Here is a 19,152-nt window from a genome sequence, read left to right on the forward strand (position 1 = left end):
AGTGATTCATGAATATTATTTTATTTTTATATTATTATTTTTGTTACTATTTTATTTTATATTATTTTGGCAGTGATTACTGCCAGGTGATTGAAGGGGCCTATGGACCAACATACACGATGACCATGGCATTACCATTGACTAGGATCTGCAGACAGTGAAAATCTGAATGTGCTTGCCTTATCTTGTTTGGATAAAGATGCCCCGGCTCGTGTCAGTCAGCTGCATGGTGCTGAGTGCCAGAGGACCCTTCAAGACTGTGGGGAACTCGCTGAATGGCATTGCACAATGATTTCCTGACTGTCCATTCCCCCTTATGGGAGATAGAGCACTCACCTCACAAGCGAGAGAACCTATGTTCGATTTCCAACGGGGCAAAATGTTGATGTAAGAGGTGTGTGGAGTGAGTTTCCTTACTCCACAGACACACCTCTGTTTACCCAGCAGTAAGTAGGAACCCAGTTGTCAGTCGATTGGCGGATCGCTTTTCCAGGGATGATAATCCCTCAAAAAAAACAATAATAATCTGGTCACTCAATCCACGACTGTTTGTGGGGACACTGTTGTGCGCAATTGGCTGCCGCGTTTTGCCCACAAAATATACAGTTAATTGACTTTACAGTATATGCTGTGAAGCGCTTTGAAACTTCTAGACAACGTGAATAGCGCTATGTCAAATGCACTTGTTATGTTATTCTCAATATTTTAAAACTGATGTACAACGATGCCTTCCCTTGAATCCACGCAGTAAGTTCACATAATTCGCATCTGTTCCTGGCTCCTCTTCTAATTAGATAACACTCATGGACACAACCTCGATAACGCAGTCATTTAAGTGGCTGATTCTGCCAGTTGCTGTGTTCTGATAGCCTAAGCACAGCGGGGGGTGAAAACCTTACAGAACCCGGTTGTTAGTCGAATGGCAGATCGCTTTCCGGTGGTAATAATCCCTCCAAAAAAAATAATACTAATAATAATTTGGTCACGCAATCCATGACTGTTTGTGGGATGCTGCTGTGCGCAATTGGCTGCCAGGTCCCGCCCACAAAATACACAGTCACTTTACAATATATGCTGCGAAGGGCTTTGAGACGTCTCAACACTAGGATAAGGATTATTATCATTATTATTATGGGAATGTGCTGCATAACTCTCTTCATTTCCGTAAATATTGCTTAATGGGCGACACATTGAAAGGATGTTTGCTGTGCAAGCGAAATTCTGAAGGGCACAAAATGTTTTACATCGGCGTGTTCAGAAAATTACATCAATCCGTGGAGGTTAGGAGATAGAAAAGAAACCATGGACCTGGGATAATAAATATCGCTTGCTTCTCTACACTGCGATCATAAGCAAGTGTTTGGCATCACTTGTTTTTTAAGACCCGCAGCCCCAGTGATGTGGAATCGAAGTAATGTTTTTGAGACGTCTCGAAGACGCGATAAGGCACTATATCAAATGAAAGGATTATTATTATAACATCCCAATGCACGAATGCTTTTGAAATGGAATTGAGTGTTTCAACAGGATTTACATTGTGTCGTGCTCCGCCACTGTCAAGTGCTCTGGGACGCTATATAAATCCAAGTTGTTTTGGAGTCCTGTAGCTCAGTGGTTAGAGCACTCGCTTTGCAAGTGAGAGACCTGAGTTCAATTCCAGGCAGAGGGCCAAACCTTGGGCAAGTTTCCTTACTCCACACAGAGCCTAATAATAATCCCTCCAAAACCAAAAACAATAATAAATTGGTCATTTTCAATCTACGACTGTTTGTGGGACATTGCTGTGCGCAATTGGCTGCCGCGTTCGCCCACAATTATACAGTCAATTCACTTTGCAGTGTGTTCTGTGAAGCGCTTTGGGACGTCCTCCCGACGTGAAAAGCGCTATATCAAATGCAAGGATTATTATTATTATTATTGTTGTTGTTGTGTGGTGCCCGCTGAAGAAACGGCACAGGATTTGGTGAAGATGTTTTTCTTCCCCCGTGAAGAGCTCGGCCCTCTGTAACCAACCGTCTAACCACTCCGTACGTTCTCTGTGTTTGAGTTGGTGGTTGAGAATTACAACAAAAAAAATAAGCGTGCGTGAGCGCCTCCGACCTCCAGCTTGTCCCTCGTGCCCTCCACTCCACCATCCGTGGCTGTGCTTTCAGCCGCCCACTGCGCCCCCGAAACTCTGGAGCACTCTCCCACTATCCCTCTGCCTCGCCCCTTCCTTCCCCAAATTCAGGTCACGCTAAAGACCTCTCTCTTTGACCATGGCTACGGTCACCTTTCCCTCCCCCCAACCCTTTGGGGTAGTGCCCTGCGCGAGGGGGCGCTGTGTAAACACAAAGTTGTTGTTGGTTTTGCTTGATAGAAGGTGCTGCGACTCCGAGCAGTGGCCACGTACTGTGTATCCTGGAGCGGTAATTAGCTGATCACCCATGATCTCTGCGTTGACAGCTGACTGGGTTGGATGATGTGCAGACCTCAGAGGGGTGGGAGCAGTGAGATGTGATGTGCGTCGGTCCCCAGGCGGCTTGTCTGTTAGATGAGATCTCTCGGGGGCCCTCCAGCACTTTCACTCCATCCGTCGCGGGCCTGGCTGGGCAGCCCAACATGTGGATGGTAATGACTAGAGACAACTTTGCCCAAATTCCCGTTCAAGCCCATCGTGTAAACAAGACGCAAGGATCGTTCCACAAACTACGCCCCAGCCCCACACACCCACTGTCATCGCTTCATGCCTCGTGCCAGCACAAGACTAAGCTGTTAACTTGTACCACACCTCATGGCATCTATTAATATAATAATAACCCCGGCATTTGATACAGCGCCTTATCACGTCTTTGAGACGTCTCAAAGCTCTTCACAGGATACAGTGTAAAGTGAATTGACTGTATATTTTGTGGGTGAAACGCGGCTGCCGATTGCGCACAGCAGTGTCCCCACAAACAGCCGTGGATTAAATGACCAAATTAGTATTTTTTGAAGGGATTATTACCCCCCGGAAAAGCAATCTGCCAATCGACTACCAACCGGGTTCCTGCTTGCTGCTCAGTAAACAGAGGGGTGTGTGTGGAGTAAGGAAACTTGCCCAACGTTTCACCGTGGAATCGAGCCAAGGTCCTCTCGCTTGCGAGACAAGAGCTCTAACCACTGAGCTACGGGACTCCAGATTAGCATTAATTTTGCCCAGATGTGCAAGAATGTTTAAATTTACCATCATCTGTTCGCAGAACCCCTTATTGCAAAGACTCTGTCATTTATTGTTCTGCGTTTTAAATGGTACTTGTAGCTGTAATTTGCCCTGCATCTCTGTGGTGCAAGTAACCTGAATATGAAGCTTCCAGGATCTTACACAATAATGATTATGTGCTTCAGAGGTTACTGATTCATCATTAATATTCTGACAATTCGGAGATATCATAAAACTAGCAATTAATGTGCAATAAATTATTTCTGTATGACTGCTTCAGACTGGTGCATTCAGTTGATGGGTACTATTAATAATAGTCCTTGCGTTTGATACAGCGCCTTACCACGTTGTTGAGACATCTCAAAGCACCTCATACAATATACTGTAAAGTGAATTGATTGTGTATTTTCTGGGCGAAACGCGGCACCCAATTGTGCACAGCAGCGTTCGACCAACAGTCGTGGATTGAGTGACCAAATTGAAGGGATTAATACCCCCGGAAAAACAATCTAGCTTTCCCATACCGTTACTGTTCTGGAAATTCTTACCATCGTACTGAGAGATATACTGTACCTTAAGAGAGCATCAGTGACCAGGTCGGGGCCCTGTTGAATGGTGTGAGAGGCAGTAGCAGGAGACTTTGATTGGTGATATAGCATTGGAGTGGTGGCTGGAGTCATTAATAATTGATGGCACATTGCACTGTATGGAGGATGGTCCAATGTCACTGCTAATGGGATGGATTCCTGTACTGCAGAGAGTGTTCAATTAACCCATTCATCAGCCTTCCACAGCAAACAGCGACCAAGTTAAGCACAGGTTAACATCCTCAACATGGCCCGGCTCCTCCACCCCCATCCTCGCCGACTTCACAGGCTTCCCATCACACAGAGGATACAGTACAAGATCCTGGTCCTCACCTTCAAGACCCTCCGCCCCTACCTCTGCGACCTTGTAACCCCAACAGCGGGCTCCGGCCTGCTTAACGTCCCACGCCTCACCCGCCCCACCATTCTACCACTCTGCCCACACCCTCTGGTGCTCCATCCCACAGTTCCTCCGCCTCGCCCCCCACCCCCCCCCCCCCCCGGCTCCTTCAAGACCCATCTCAAGATCCTTCTCTTCGACTCTGTCTTCGATCACCCTCCTTCCCCCTCCCCGCCCTCCTCGATCCTGACCCCCAGCTCGAGTCCGAAACACTGATTGTCCAGCACCTTGGGATGTCCTCGCGATGTGAAAGGCGCTATACAAATGTAATTTTGTTGTTGTATCATCAGTGCGTCTAGCACCTTCCCTATAAGAAGCTGAACCCACAGAGTAGCCTCTGCTGGATGCTCTGATTTTAATGAAACACAAGGACTAATAAGAGTTGACACGATCTTTTGAAAGGTTGGGTCCCAGGATCATCTGGGATATATCCTCACCAGAAATTTAAAGGTAGATGTAACTACTTCTACAGTTAAAATAATGAGCAGAACCACAAGGGTTCTGGTTAGCAATCGAAGGCTGTGTGTCGTGTCACATAGTGAGGGTTCATGACTGGATCTGACATGCCTGCTGTGTTACTCTCAGCTCGTATCACATACAAGGGATGCTCTATGAGAGTGAGGAAGTAGGGAGATGGGTTGTTATGTAGCAGGGCCTTTGTAGGGGATTTAACCGTTTAGTGAGGTGTGTGTGTAAATTATAGTCTATTAATAAGCGTATCTGTATCTAATAGTTTGGTCACTCAATCCACGACTGTTTGTGAGACACTACTGTATGCAATTGGCTGCCGCGTTTCGCCCACAAAATATTCAGACAATTCACTTCACTGTGAAGCGCTCTGAGACATCTCGAAGACGTGATTAGGCGCTATATCAAATGCAACGATTAATATTATTCATTGCGTGAAGAAGACTTTAGGATTACTTCTGCGCTGCTTCTGTTTATCACTTCCTATCACTTTTCTATCACTTCCCAGCTCTGAGATTAATACAGGCTGGAGCTTAATGATTAGGCTAGATTGAATATAGCGGGAATCCTTAGGCTAAAACATAAATCATGATTGCGTTCAGAGCTCTGCAAGAATGTTATGGCTTTGGTTCATTGCAAGGTGTATACTGCACATATAATCTCATCTGAATCTACTGAAGTATTTCCAAACAACTGATCAGGTTGTAATGAATGGCCACTAATCAGTTAATAATATAAAGTGAGAATTTGAGCTTTTTTTAAAAAAAATCGGTAAATGGATAGCTGCCAGTCGCTTCCAAGTATAGATATTAACACACGGGGCTCTTCCACTGGTAAAACAACTCACCAACACATTTGCCATAAAAGGCCATTTCACCCGACTCCAGATACTGTCAGTTCTGAGGAAATTAAAAATTCCTAATTCTATACCATTTTGCCTGCGACATATCCGGTCAATTCACTTTACAGTGTACTTCGTGAAGCGCTTTGAGATGTCTCAACTGCGCGATGAGGCGCTATATCAAATGCAAGGATTATTATATATTATTATAGCAGTAGCAACCAATGATTCAGCCCCTTACTGTTCAGTGTTCTCGACCCAAACACTCAGCAAACCTTGGGATAGAAATCAACAGTTATTTATTATAAATCAGGCCCTGCTAAAGATTACATTAAAGCAGTCATTGCAATGGACATGTCACAGTTAATGATATGATACAGTGTTTTCTTGGATACAATACCATACATATATACTGAGGACAATATATTTGAGATATACACATTTCCTGCCATCCTTTGGATGAGATGTTAAACCAAGGTCCCGTCTGCCTGTTCAGGCACTTTTTGAAAAGAGAAGGGAGTCTCTCTCTCTCTCTCTCCCCCCCCAGTGTCCTGGCCAACAATCCCCCAAACAAAATTGGTCACTCACTCCATGGCTGTCTGTGGGACGTCGCTGTGTGCACTCTGACTGCCCAGTTTCACCAAAAGTCTATCCACTTTACACTGTATCCTGAGAAGCGCTTTGAGACGTCTCAAAGGTGTGGATAAGGCGCAGTATCAAATGCCAGGATCATTATTGTCATCATCATGTACCGTAACTGGTCGGTCATCAGTTTAGAGGCAGGCTGATATCTCTGTTTGCTTGTCGCTGGCCTCGCCGATCCCTGGTTTACGTGGCGAGCTGCCAATGTGATTATCTGGAAGAGAGTTAGTTGCAAAGGCCAAGCATGAAAACAAGAGCAAGATGCTTCGAATCTAGAATATCCTGGTTTGGGGACAAGATAGATGGAGGTGGGGGGGCGGGAGGGCTGCAGATGTAATCCGTTACCGTCGCCTATTCATTGTAGTCTTGATTGTAACATTGAACGAGTCGGGCAGTGTTCGTGCGTGTAAGCTGACCGAGTAAGTTTTGTTCTTTGACGTAGAGGTGTTTGGGCGGGTGCAGGAAATCCCTTCACTGCTCCCTTCCGAGAGCGAGTCCCTGCCTCAGTCCATCAATTGTGAGTGATAGCGAATCGTACAGAAGGATATTTGAACCCTTAAGACTTTCTGACGTGAAGAAGCATCGGTGGTGGGGTGGGTGGGGGGGGGGGGGGAGACCTAGGACATAATCGGAGTGTCTGAGAAGACCGAGGTGATGGACTCGGAGTCGGACTTCAGCTGAAGGATTTTGGGATTCTTGACGTCGGGGAAGTCCTCGCTCACGGCCAGCCGGATCTTCCCGTTCTGGGAATCCTTCACCGGCTCCAGGAACACCACGTGCTTGCCGCCCCCGGTCTTCCTGTTGGCGTCCTCGTTGCAGGGAGGGGTGGCGCTCAGGATGGACGACTGGGCGCTGCATTCGTTGGGCGGAGTGGGGTGGGGGGGGGGCGTCTTGCACCAGCAGCGGCAGGGTGTCAGGTACAGGTACATGAGGACCAGGACCAGGCTCACCACGCAGCCCAGGAGGGTGGTGAGCCCCGTGTTGAAGCCCTCGCCGTCGGACTTCCTGTAGAGCACAGTCACGTTGACCTCCTGAGACTCGTTGCGCATCAGCTGCTTGTTCGTGGCCATGCAGATGTAGATGCCCGAGTCGTCTTTCTGAGTTCTCCTGATCTCCAGGCTCCCGTTGGGGTAGAGCTTGAACATCTTGTTGAAGCTGCCCGGGTAACCGATCAGCTCCTTGTTGGGGGTAATCCACACGTAGGTAGTGTGAAGCTCCTGTAAGCTGGTGTTACAGACGATCAGCAGCGACTCGCCCACTGTGGCCACGTAGTTGTTGTCGACCAACCCCAACAGTCCGTGGCTCGCATACGTACAGTTGTCGAAAAGCTTCCTGTGCTTGAGGAACCGCAGAGAGACCCGGGGCTGCCCGGCTGCCCGGCACGTGTGCTCCTCCTGGAAGTCGTAGATGGAGCTGAACTGGTATTTCTCCCAGTGGAGCAGCATGCTGTACAGAACACAGTCGCACACCAGGGGGTTGTTGTGGAGGTACAGGCCGTTTTTAACGTTGTGGGACAGAGCGATCACCTGGTCGACCGGGATGGAGGAGAACCAGTTGGACGAAATGTCCACGATCTTTAGCCGAGGTAGCGTGCTCTCGTGCAGCGAGCCGAACGGGAAGTGGGTCAGCTGGTTCCAGCTGAGGTACACCTTCTGCAGGCTGCTGAGCCTCGCCAAGGCCCCCTCGTCCACCCGGGCAATCTGGTTGTTGTACAGCAGCAACTCCTCCAGGTGCGTCAGCTCCCGGAAGAAATGCTTCTCCACAGAGTAGAGCCTGTTGGTGGACAGGTCCAGGTGCGTGATCAGCGAGCCACTCGGGAAAGCCGCCTCGGCGATGCGAGCGATGCGGTTGTGGTTGGCTCTCAGCGTGGTCAGGCGAGGGAGGTGAGACAGCCGGTTGTCGTGCAGCTGAAGCAGGAGGTTGTGGCTGAGGTCGAGGCTGGTGGCTGTCTCGGGCAGCCGTGCGGGCACCACAGACAGGTTCTGACTGACACAGCTCAGTAGGTCGGAGGCACAGATGCACACGGCAGGACAGACATGCAGGCTGGCTCCGGATTTCCCAATGAACTGTTCCCATAAGAGTCCCACTGACAGCCACCACAGAACCGAACCCGCTGATCCAGGGCCACGCATGATCCAATCCCCCTCGCCTTCCTGCCCGCGACTCGGAGCCACTGCGGTCAAGTTTGCCTTCAAGTTTTTATATAAAAATAAGCCACTGATGTGTGTGTCTGTCTGTTATCAGTCTAACACCCAACCTTGGGCCGCGACTGTAAGGACAAACATACTAGGCTGCAGGATTTCACAGGGGTTCAGAGCTGCGGGTTTCAAACCATTCCGAGGTTTCAGCTCACAAATCACACAACGTATCTGCGTTTCTAATGCGACCGCATTCTGTGGCGTTCTGTTCTGCTGCCACCACTCAATCCCAAGCAGTAAATTCACATTGTTTTATTTCCCTGTCGTACCCTCTTTAATGAAAGTACATACTTACAGACGAGACTTGCTGTTTAATCACCCGCTGCCCGATTCCCGCTGCCTTGCTGTCAGGTTAAGGTGGAGGGGCTGATGGTCACTGCGAGATTCTGACCAGTAATGGGATTGTCAAAAGTGATGAAACTTCCTCTCCTGTGCACTCCAGGCAGGTGAAGTCGCAAAGCAAACGGACTTGATGTTGGCTTGAATGAAGGAGGACGCCTTAGCTCGCTTAGTGCAGACCGGTCACTGGAGCTGTTGAGAAGAAATCCTTCAATGCGGACAAACCACGACTGATCAAACCGCCCCTAACCGTGGGCGATGAGCGATCAAGCCAAAGCTCTCTCTGCCTCTCGCAGACTGTGTACAATCCATTCCCCTTCGCTGTCTATTTAAACTGGAGTGGTGGAGGCTGTGTGCTGACATGGGCAGGGCTTGCTGCTCGGGGTCTGTTACTGACACGTTCTGGCTGCATCCAATCAGCGTGGCAGTTCGAGGCATTGCTGAGTTGGTTTTCGTTGCAGTGTCGGGCTGCGCTGTGCCGGGCTGTGCAGTTCATGATGTTCACCACCAGTCGGTGGAACTGAACCACTTACTGGGCTGTACCTTCCTGAGCAAAGAAGCTGTTTTGCTTTGTATAAGAACATCAGAATTTCCCAGGCAAAAGAAGAGCAAGGTCCATCTAGTTCGCCTTCCAACCTCCTGGCAGTCACTTGACATGTCGTGTCCCAAACTCTATCCTGTATACCATAGACAGTCAATTCTGTAAAGAATATTATTAGTAGTATTATTCTGTGAAGGGCTTTGAGACGTCTCAAGGACTTGATAAGGTGCTATCTCAAATGCTGTATATATTATTGCTGTATCCCGATATATTATTTTCTAGCAGGAATCAATCTAATTTGTTCTTGAAACAAACAAGGCTTTCAGCTTTCTGCGAAACGCGGCAGCCAATTGCGCACAGCAGTGTCCCACAAACAGTTGTGGATTGAGTGACCGAATTTTTATTATTATATTTTTTGAAGGGTTTATTGCCCCCGGAAAAGTGATCCACCGATCGACTAACAACCAGGTTCCTTCTTACTGCTCGGTAAACAGAGGAGTGCCTGACTTCTCACCCTGTCCGGGAATCGAACCCAGGTCCTCTCGCTTGAGAGGCGAGTGCTGTATGATTCCGATTGCGGAGTCTTCTTTGTGTTTGAATCACCTACAGTGTCACCTGCGTTCTCATTCTCTCTCGGCCCCTTTTGCTATTCATCGTGTATTATCCATCCCTGTATTAATCAGCGCCTGAATGATGGACTGTATTGTTAGAATCGTTATTTTCATCGGGTTTTGCGGAAACATGTTTTCTGTGTGATTTCCTGTCTAAGCTGACAGTAAATCGCACTTGTGCAGAACGAAGGCTTCTGAGATTTGAGACGGTCAAGCGCTTGATGTGATGGTGACAGACAGTCAGCCCCCGATCAAATTTACAGCACTTCACAAATGATCTCTGGGCAGCAGATAGCTGTCTGGCAGCTCTCTCACTTGCTCACTCACTTACTCACTTATTCCCTCTCCTCTCTCCATCTCTCTCGCGCTCTCTCCCTCTCTGTCTTCCCTCCCCCCTCCCTCCTATTCCTTATCCCATTTAAACCATTTCCTGAACATTCCTGTTTTCATCACATCCTAACTTGATTATTCCACTAACCTGCTCACCAGACTCCCCAATTCCTTGCCCGAGATCCACAGAACAATTTTGTCTTTGGCCACTCAACCCACGGCTGTTTGTGGGGACGCTGCTGTGCGCAATTGGCTTCCGCGTTTCGCCCACAAAATACACAGACAGTCCAATTTACCGCATAGTCTGTGAAGAGCTTTGAGACCTCTCGAAGACTTGATAAGGCACAGTATCAAATCCAAGGATTATTATTATTATGATGAAGGTGATATTTGTGGTCTTGTGTAGAAGTGGATTGAATGTCCATTTGCTTCTCCTCTCAATACCTCCCGGTGGCTGCTCTTTGGCATGGCTGTATAACTTTCAGCTGAGTTTTGCCTCATGAATTATTTGCAGTTGCTGCCTGCCTGATGCGCTCTGTACCAAAATTTCAATACACTGTGTAAAGTGAGAGCAGGAAAGTCTTCTGGCAGTGCTTCTGTGGTGCCTGCTTAACAGTTGGATAGTTTTTGAATGACATTCAAAAAACACGGAGGAGCTTTACAATGACTGCGGTGAAAAATGCTGCAGTATTTGTGGTGTTTATCAACCAACCAACTAACCAACCAACCATGTAAAACAAGAATAATATCAGTAAAGATAGGATGTAAATCAAGCAGATTTATCATGAGCAGTACCCAGGATGACATGTTATCGTAACTATGTGTTAGGTTTGCAGAGAGAGACAGGGAATTAATGGTCAAATCTAAACGCTAACAATCTGTCCGTTTTGTCCACAAAACATAGTCAATTAATTTTACAGTACATCCTGTGAAGCGTTTTGAGACATCTCGAAGAAGTGATAAGGTGCAATATCAAATGCAAGGATTATTATTATAAGAATCACTTGAGACGTTTTGGGAATTCTTTGAAGTTCGAGCCACTTGAAGTCTGGGTTCCCATAATAAAAACATCCTTACACAGAAGCTGTGGGAAACAAACCGCCCAAACAAAAGTACTTGAGACACTTTGAAAAGTTCTGGTTTATTGTAAGACCATCCTTCTATAGCCGGTAGAGTACTGACTGGCCAATGACCATTATAAACTGAGCCACTTGGAAGCTCTAGTTTTTTTTGCATCTTAAAGGAGCCAAATGTGGAGTCCTGTAGCTCAGTGGTTAGCGCTCTCGCCTCGCAAGCGAGAGGACCCGGGTTCGATTCCTGGGCAGGGCGATAAGTTAGGCAAGTTTTCTTACTCCACACACACGCCTCTGTATACCTAGCAGTAAGTAGGAACCTAGTTGTTAGTCGATTGGCGGATCGCTTTTCCGGGAGTAATAATCCCTTCAACAAAAAAATAAGAAGAAACTGGTCACTCAAACCACGACTGTTTGTGGGAAACTGCTGTGCGCAATTTATGGGCAGCCATGTTTTGCCCACAAAAATATACAGATAATTCACTTTACAGTATATTGTGGTCAAGCGCTTTGAGACGTCTCGAAGACGTGATGAACTGTTATCTCAAATGCAAGGATTATTATTATAAGAGCTGCGCAATGTACCTGTAGGCAATGCATGTTGATTTCAGCAGAATTCAGGCTTCCATATTTTATCAATTGCATCATGACAGGAATGCCAGCAGCTGCAAAATAAAAGCTCGTTGTTCATTCGGAACACATGAAGTATGAAAAACAAACAGAAAATAGGTGTCCCTGATAGGGGAAGCACAGACTAAATCAGTGGGGATATCAGCAGCTGACCTGAAGGGGCTCATATCATAACAGAGTCTTAACAGGGGAAAGCCATAACATTTTTCAACACATGAGATACTGAGTTTCCGTCTACAAAATGCACAGTGAGTTACGATGCTTTACAATAAATCCTGCGAAGAAGTGCTTTGCGATGTGCCCCTGACATGAAAAGCTGCACGCATTTAGCTGCCACGTTTGCCCACAAAACGCCCAGTCACTACATTTTTACATTCTATTCCGTGAAGTGCTTTGAGGCGTCTCGATGACGTGATGAGGCGCTGTATCAAATGCCAGGATTATTATTGTTGTTGTTATTATACCCAAGTGCAAGGATTGTGATTACAGTTAGCAACGAAATGCACGGATTCTGGATTTTTTTTTTACAATATTTGCCTGAAAATACAATTCACGATAACTGGGTCTGATTTCCCGCTGCTGCAATGCCCAGGAAATACCCAGCAGTCACCTTGTGATGGAGATGCTCTAACCATGGTGTCTTGCCATTTACTTTGCAAAAACTGTGTTTGCTTAGCCCTCTTACCAGTCAGAATAAGAGTCCCCGTTAAGATCAGCCGTAAGTGACGGCAAATAAAACACACCTGAGGTTTTAAGCGCGCAGCCGAGTGAAACCATGTATCATGAATGTATTTTACCGCCTTATAGTGGAAGATGGGTTAAAAAGGGACTTTTTAACTTTATATATAGATTGTAATATGGCTCATGAGCACATGTATGTACAGTCGTTGTAATACCACAGTAATCTGTTTCTTGCAGTTAATGTTGCAGCAGTTTGATGGGTAAGAAGAATGAGGGAAAGTGGTATATCTTTTGCCAGAAACAAATCTACGGATCATTAACACTTCCTTTCCAAACAATGATAAATGTTAGAAACTTATTTGCGTTGGCAGTTTGTGATTCAATGCAGTTACCGGAGATCTGGGCCATTTATCGGAATTGACCACAGGACCATTAGCCATGGAAGTGAAGTGCAGTCCTGTAGCTCAGTGGTCAGAGCACTCGCTTTGCAAGCGAGAGGACCTGGGTTTCATTATAATATATTCTGTGAAGAGCTTTGAGTCATCTTGAAGACGTGACAAGGCGCTATATCAAATGTAAGGATTATTGCCGTCTATTTCTGGAGAATGATGTGTAAATGAGAATCACATCCTTGGTGTCTCCTTACTACTTGTCTGCGCTCTAAGAGAAAACCATCGATTTTCCCAGAAACAGATTCTCCTGATACTTTGCTTCTCTCCGCTCTTGAGAAAATATCGCAGTTATTTATAGACACTGAGCAGTTTGCCCTTGTTTGTATGTTCTGCTGTTTTTAGCCACATGGGGACAGCCTTGTTACTGCAGATGGATCTCATTACATTTATGTCATTATGTTAACCGCTCACTGGGACAGCGGGTTGGTTTACTTAAGAGCATTCACGCTAAATTTGATCTGTTTATTCCACGTCGGCACGGAATTGGCTGCCGCGTTTCGCCCACGAAATGCGCAGTCACTCCACTTTACAGTATATTCTGCGAAGCGCTTTGATGGTGATGATTATTATTATTATTATGTTGACTGGCAGACGTGAAAGCCAACTTGTGAAAGGCTGAAAATAATTAGATCGGCTGAAGTACGTTGGCTTTGTGTTTACTGTGTGCACATGATGAACAGCACCTCAAGGTGTAATTGCTCAGATGCTGGATGTATTCATTTCAGTACGTTCAATTCCAGCCCATGGTTTCCTGCTCTAGTATAATAGCTTTGTGCTGTGTGTGTGGGTGGACCCTTCACATACATCGAGACATAACTTATTCAGCTCCAAATGTGAATCGTCGCTTATTTCAGTTTCTATCACGGGAAAAATGGTCAGTATCGACCCTCGCTGTAATAATAGGTTTTGAAATCGTCAACAGACCTCTTTGTTGTAACAGCTTGTAATTGCGGGGCTCTGCGTGTGTTAGGCAAGAAGCCATCATTAATATTGTATGTCAGAGTGTGGCCGGAGACTCGTGTTGGAGAATGGAACATGTTTGGTTGATTTTCTTTAAGATTTATTTGTTTCCAGGGTCCAGTGACCTCACTGTGGTGTCCTGTGGCTCAGTGGTTAGAACTCGCACCTCCCAAGCGAGAGGACCTGGGTTCGATTCCCGGGCAGGGCCAAAGGCCTTGTGTACCTTGTAGTAAGTAGGAATCTGGTTGTTAGTCGATTGGTGGTTCGCTTTTCCGAGGGTAATAATCCCTTTCCAAAAAAAAAACCAATAATATGGTCACTCAATCCATGGCTGTTTGTGGGGACGCTGTTGTGCGCAATTGGCTGCTGTGTTTCACCCACAAACAACACAGTCAATTCATTTTACAGCCTATCCCGCGAAGCGCTTTGAGACATCTCAAAGACGTGATCAGGCGGTGTATCAAATGCGAGGATAGTTATTATTATTATTAAAGGTCGGGTGATTGTTCCAGACAGGTGCCGGAGCCCAAAAAAGAATCCTCTTGATTTGTTCTTTGATGTCGCGGTCACTCGGATCCCAGGGGGCCGAGTGGAAGTTATCTCTCTGCCCTTTGACTGACGTGTTTCCTCTCTGATCGTCATTTCAGGATCCAGCGTGCCACGGCTGTGCTTCTTGCTGATCCCTGCTTCCAGCTGCGATCGATTCAATACCTCCTCGGAGAAAATGAGACGTCTACCCTGGGAGCAACACCCTCCACGGCCGAGAGGAAACACTTCTCTCTCCAAGCATGTGAGTGGAATCGATACCAGAATTGCTAGCAGTAATTTAAGAGATCCTCAGTTAGCACTGGACACGCAAAGCTTTATGAATGAAACCATTGCTTCTGTTGTATGTAGGGATGGGTTAGGTTGTCCTAGACATTTGTTCAATCGTTTTGAGTGGTTTGCATTCACGTGAGTATGTTTGCCAGTGATCAATATGTTCCACTGAACAAGGCTCTCCATTCTCACCACAATTAGTGCAGTCCTGTAGCTCAGTGGTTAGAGCACTCGCCTCGCAAGCGAGAGGTCCTGGGTTTGATTCCCGGTCAGGGCGAAACATTGGGCAAGTTTCCTTACTCCACACGCACGCCTCTGTTTACCAGCTGTAACTAGGAACCCGCTTGTTAGTCAATTGGCAGATCGCTTTTCTGGGGATAATAATGTGTACACAAAAAAATAATAGTTTGGCTGCCGCGTTTCGCCCACAAAATATACAGTCCATTAATTTTACAGTATATTCTGTGAAGCGCTTTGAGACGTCGCAAAGCCCTGATAAGGGGCCGTATCAAATGCGAGGATTACTATTATTATGAATAGTGACTGGAAAGCACTTTTTGTTGAGAAATAAGGCAAAATACTCGTATCTGATGTTTTCATTGCAAATATAATGCAAATTCCAGAACAGTCGAGAACATTGGCCCCACTCAAATATGAAATGACTTTTACTAGAGGCATCATTTGTGATGGGAAGTGCCGCATGTCCCTCCAGGGAACTTAATTTATTAAGACATAACATTCAGCAAAGTTAATGATCACTTTATAAAACCACACTTTCCAGTTTGAACTTCAATTGACCTGATTACAACCAAGACAAATGTATGTGACATCAGACAAAAAAAGTCCTTGACTCTCTCACGCAAGGTTTTCTGCTCTGATAAAGAGACAGTGTTCGTTTGTTCGTTCATTATATGCTTTACAAAGGCTACGTTTGCATTCTTTTTAACGTGAGAGCCATCTTTGATCTGCAAACTCCCTCCCTCCCTCCCCCGAGCCGGCCTCAAAGGATTGTGTGATTCAGAGTTTAGACGGGACAGAAGAACCAGTGAGTATACAAAACCGAGCTCCTCCTGTCCCTTAAGATGCTTAAAATGCTTAAGACCAATGTCCATCTCCTGGCCACCTTCCTGGCGATCACGTGCCCATATGTCCCGACCTCCCCATGTACCGTACCCCACAATGTTGTTTCCTAAACGGAAACTATCTAATCTGCGTTTGAAAGAATCAGCACTTCCTGCTTCAGCCGTCTCCCCAGGGAGGCTGATCCACAAGTTCACCACTCGCTCACTGAAATAGTCTTTGCGTAGATTTGTTCTGAATTTACCCCCGTGCTGTGGTTTTACTATTCTGGACGAGTTGGAGCACCCTCTCATGATCTATATTGTTTTGCCTCTTTAGAATCTTAAAGACACTAATCAATTCGCCTCTCAATCTTCTCTCTCCCAGTGCGGCTGTTCCCAATTTACAATCATTGTATATTGTTCACACTGGGTTTTTGCTGAGTGAGAGGGAGAGACCGGATAGATTGTAACACAGACAGTTTAATTTCAAACATTTTTTGCAAATTTCTGAATTCTGGACATGATCCTGATGATGATAACCCTCGCATTTGACACAGTCTTCGAGACGTTTCAAAGCACTTCACAGGACACACTGTGAAGTATAGTGACTGTATATTTTGTGGGCGAAACTTGGCAGCCAGTTGCGCACAGTGGCATCTCACGGACAGCTAACACCTAACTCCTTCTAATTCCAAGGGAGGATCAGTGGTCAGTTTTTTTTTTTGGCCGCTTTTCTTACAAAGCGACATCTCGTTGCTTTTTTACTGGTTTGCTCTTGTCTGTCTTTTCAGAAAGAACTAATGTTGATTAACTGCAAACTATATCGTGCTTTGCTTCTGTTATCCTGCAGCCTTGACCCTGATCTTTATCTGCTATCTGATGCCGTGCAGCAGCTTCGGTTTTTAATTAGGAACGTCAGTTTCAGACGTCTCGGTGCTTGGCTAAGTCAGACCCAGAGGCATTTTATTCATATCTGTCTTGAGAGATTGACGGTCAATATGGCTGCTCCTCACAGAGGATCTTTCTACCTGCGGGATAGTCACCTTTGATTTGATAGGTTGGTTTGCGGGGCTGTGAGGAGGCTATACCAATACAATACAACATGATGTTTTGCACAATGCCTTTCACGTCGGGAGGTCGTCCCAAGACGCTGGGCAGGGCAATCAGGGATTTGGACCCGAGCTGATGGCTGGGAACAGGAGGGGGTGGAGGACAGGGAGGGTGGGGAAGGAGGGTGACCGAAGGCGAGGTGGAAGAGGAGGGTCTTGAGACGTGCCTTGAAAGAGGCGAGGGAGGAGGGAGGGAGGGAGGCGAAGGGGACTGTGAGATGGAGTTCCGAAGGGTCTCACCATTCAGTTAGTCTTTGTGATGAATTGCCAATTTCTGGAACACGTCCGAGAAAGTTCTTTTCAATTCGAATCAAGAATTTGGTTTACTAAAAGCACCGTACAGTCTAGCGCACAGCCCTGGAGATCAGAGGAACTAAGTTAGATTACGATTTGTTCCCAGGCTCCTATCTTGGCTCGAGCAGCAGTTTTAGATGCTTTAATTGACCTTGGCTGCCATGGATCGCAGTCCTGATCAATATCAAGTGAGAAAATAATGCCAATAGCACACTGGAAAGCAAGCAGAACTCAAACACGCCTTATAAAAGATTTTATTTAATATTATACTGTATTGTAAAAACACAGAGAGAATACGTAACTCCCCGTGGGAAAATCAAAATAATTAAGAGGAACGAAATATAAACATGGGGAACGGAAAACTAAATAATAATAATCCTGGCACTTGATACAACGTCTAATCATGTCTCGAGACGTCTCAAAGCGCTTCACAGGATACGCTGTAAAGTGAATTGACTGTATTTTATGGGCAAAACGGTAACAGCCCATTAAAGATAACAAAGAGGCAGGACCAGGCAGTTTAACAAAAATATCTTCTGACCTTATAACTCACAGATCATGGGAAAGGATTAGACAAGAGGCCCCTGTGTTTGGCTCTTATTGACTGTCAATGTTCAGCCTGAAACAAAGTCTACATAATAATAATAATCCTCGCATTTGATACAGCGCCTTATCACGTCTTTGAGACGTCCCAAAGCGCTTCACAGGATACACAGTAAAGTGAATTGACTGTGTGTTTTGTGGGCGAAACGCAATAGCCAATTGCGCACAGCAGCGTCCCCACAAACGGCCGCGGGTTGAGTGACCACATCATTATTATTATCACTATTATTATATTATAAATCCTTCGATGTGAAAGGTATTAATTATATCAAGTGCAAGGAATATTGTTATTATTTAGGATTACTTTGTACGAGACAGACGTACAGTATTCCCGGTTGGAGCTGCACTCATTCATTACACTAATCATTAGAACAGTTGCCCAGAAGCCACTCTGAGGTCATTTAATATTTTTATTGTAGATCACAATTTCTGTGGCTGTACTCTGTAGGTTAGTGGTTTAAGCTCTCTTCTGGCCTCCTGTGGCAATCAGAGTGTTAACACCATTGTATAAAAACTCTGTGCGCAAATATTATTCTGTTATTTATCTCCCGTCGGTAACTTTAACCAGGATTAAATATTCACTGCAGTTGAAAAGGCATTTAGAATAAACTGGGAATTAGAAACTTTGGTTCATAGCGCTTGAAGTATTATAATAATATTAATAATAATAATAATCCTTTGCATTTGATGCAGCGTCGTATGTCTTTGAGTGAATTGACTGTGTATTTTGTGGGCAAAATTATCCGTCTCAAGTACATATTGTAGCAGACTGGCAGGTGGTAGGGTAGGTTACCAAGATATCATTGCAGTTGAATGTGCTGTTTGTTTCACTACAGATCCAGAATATATCAGCCTGGAGGAATTGGGGAAGGTTGAAGACTTATTCTCCCACCTGACCAACGAGTCTAAACAGGCTGCAGCCGCTGCCCTGGTGAGTATCTGTACCCGAGTCCAGAGGAACATCACGGTGGGGATGTCATTGTTTTATTATAATTTGTGGGCACCAGTGTGTATGAGTCCTGTAGCTCAGTGGTTAGACCGCTACCTCACAAGCGAGAGGACTTGGGTTTGATTCCTGGGCAGGACAGGGCGAAAGGTTAGACAAGTTTCCTTACTCCACACACACGCCTCTGTTTACCAGCAGTGAGTAGGAACCCGATTAGTCGATTGGCGGTAGATAACAATCCCTTCAAAAAAATTATAATAATAATTTGGTCACTCAATCCACGACTGTTTAACGTTTCATATACCTGCTGCTGTAGTCAGCACTGAAGAGCTCATCGTAACGTAAAACACCTCTAAGTGATAGCGGTGTAGAATGAGTAAACCCAC

The 19,152-nt window shown here is 45.8% G+C and overlaps 2 protein-coding genes across 4 annotated transcripts in view; one reads left to right on the forward strand and one right to left on the reverse strand.

Annotated features, from left to right (window-relative positions):
- Nucleotides 1-19,152, forward strand: part of LOC103176755 (E3 ubiquitin-protein ligase RNF123) — a 67,055-nt gene that overhangs the window by 42,165 nt on the left and 5,738 nt on the right. For all 3 annotated transcript variants that reach the window (XM_042339578.1, XM_042339580.1, XM_042339579.1), the window contains exons 36-37: nucleotides 14,582-14,724; nucleotides 18,657-18,751. In XM_042339578.1, coding sequence (XP_042195512.1) covers nucleotides 14,582-14,724; nucleotides 18,657-18,751 — 238 coding nt within the window. The remainder of the gene's footprint in view (nucleotides 1-14,581; nucleotides 14,725-18,656; nucleotides 18,752-19,152) is intronic.
- On the reverse strand, nucleotides 6,737-8,351 carry amigo3 (adhesion molecule with Ig-like domain 3). The gene has a single exon (XM_007890545.2). It carries the CDS (start codon nucleotides 8,249-8,251, stop codon nucleotides 6,737-6,739), a length of 1,515 nt encoding a protein of 504 aa, XP_007888736.1. The 5' UTR covers nucleotides 8,252-8,351.

The sequence above is a fragment of the Callorhinchus milii genome, unplaced genomic scaffold (genome assembly GCF_018977255.1).
Source record: "Callorhinchus milii isolate IMCB2004 unplaced genomic scaffold, IMCB_Cmil_1.0 Scaffold12, whole genome shotgun sequence".
In the NCBI taxonomy this organism is placed as follows: domain Eukaryota; kingdom Metazoa; phylum Chordata; class Chondrichthyes; order Chimaeriformes; family Callorhinchidae; genus Callorhinchus; species Callorhinchus milii.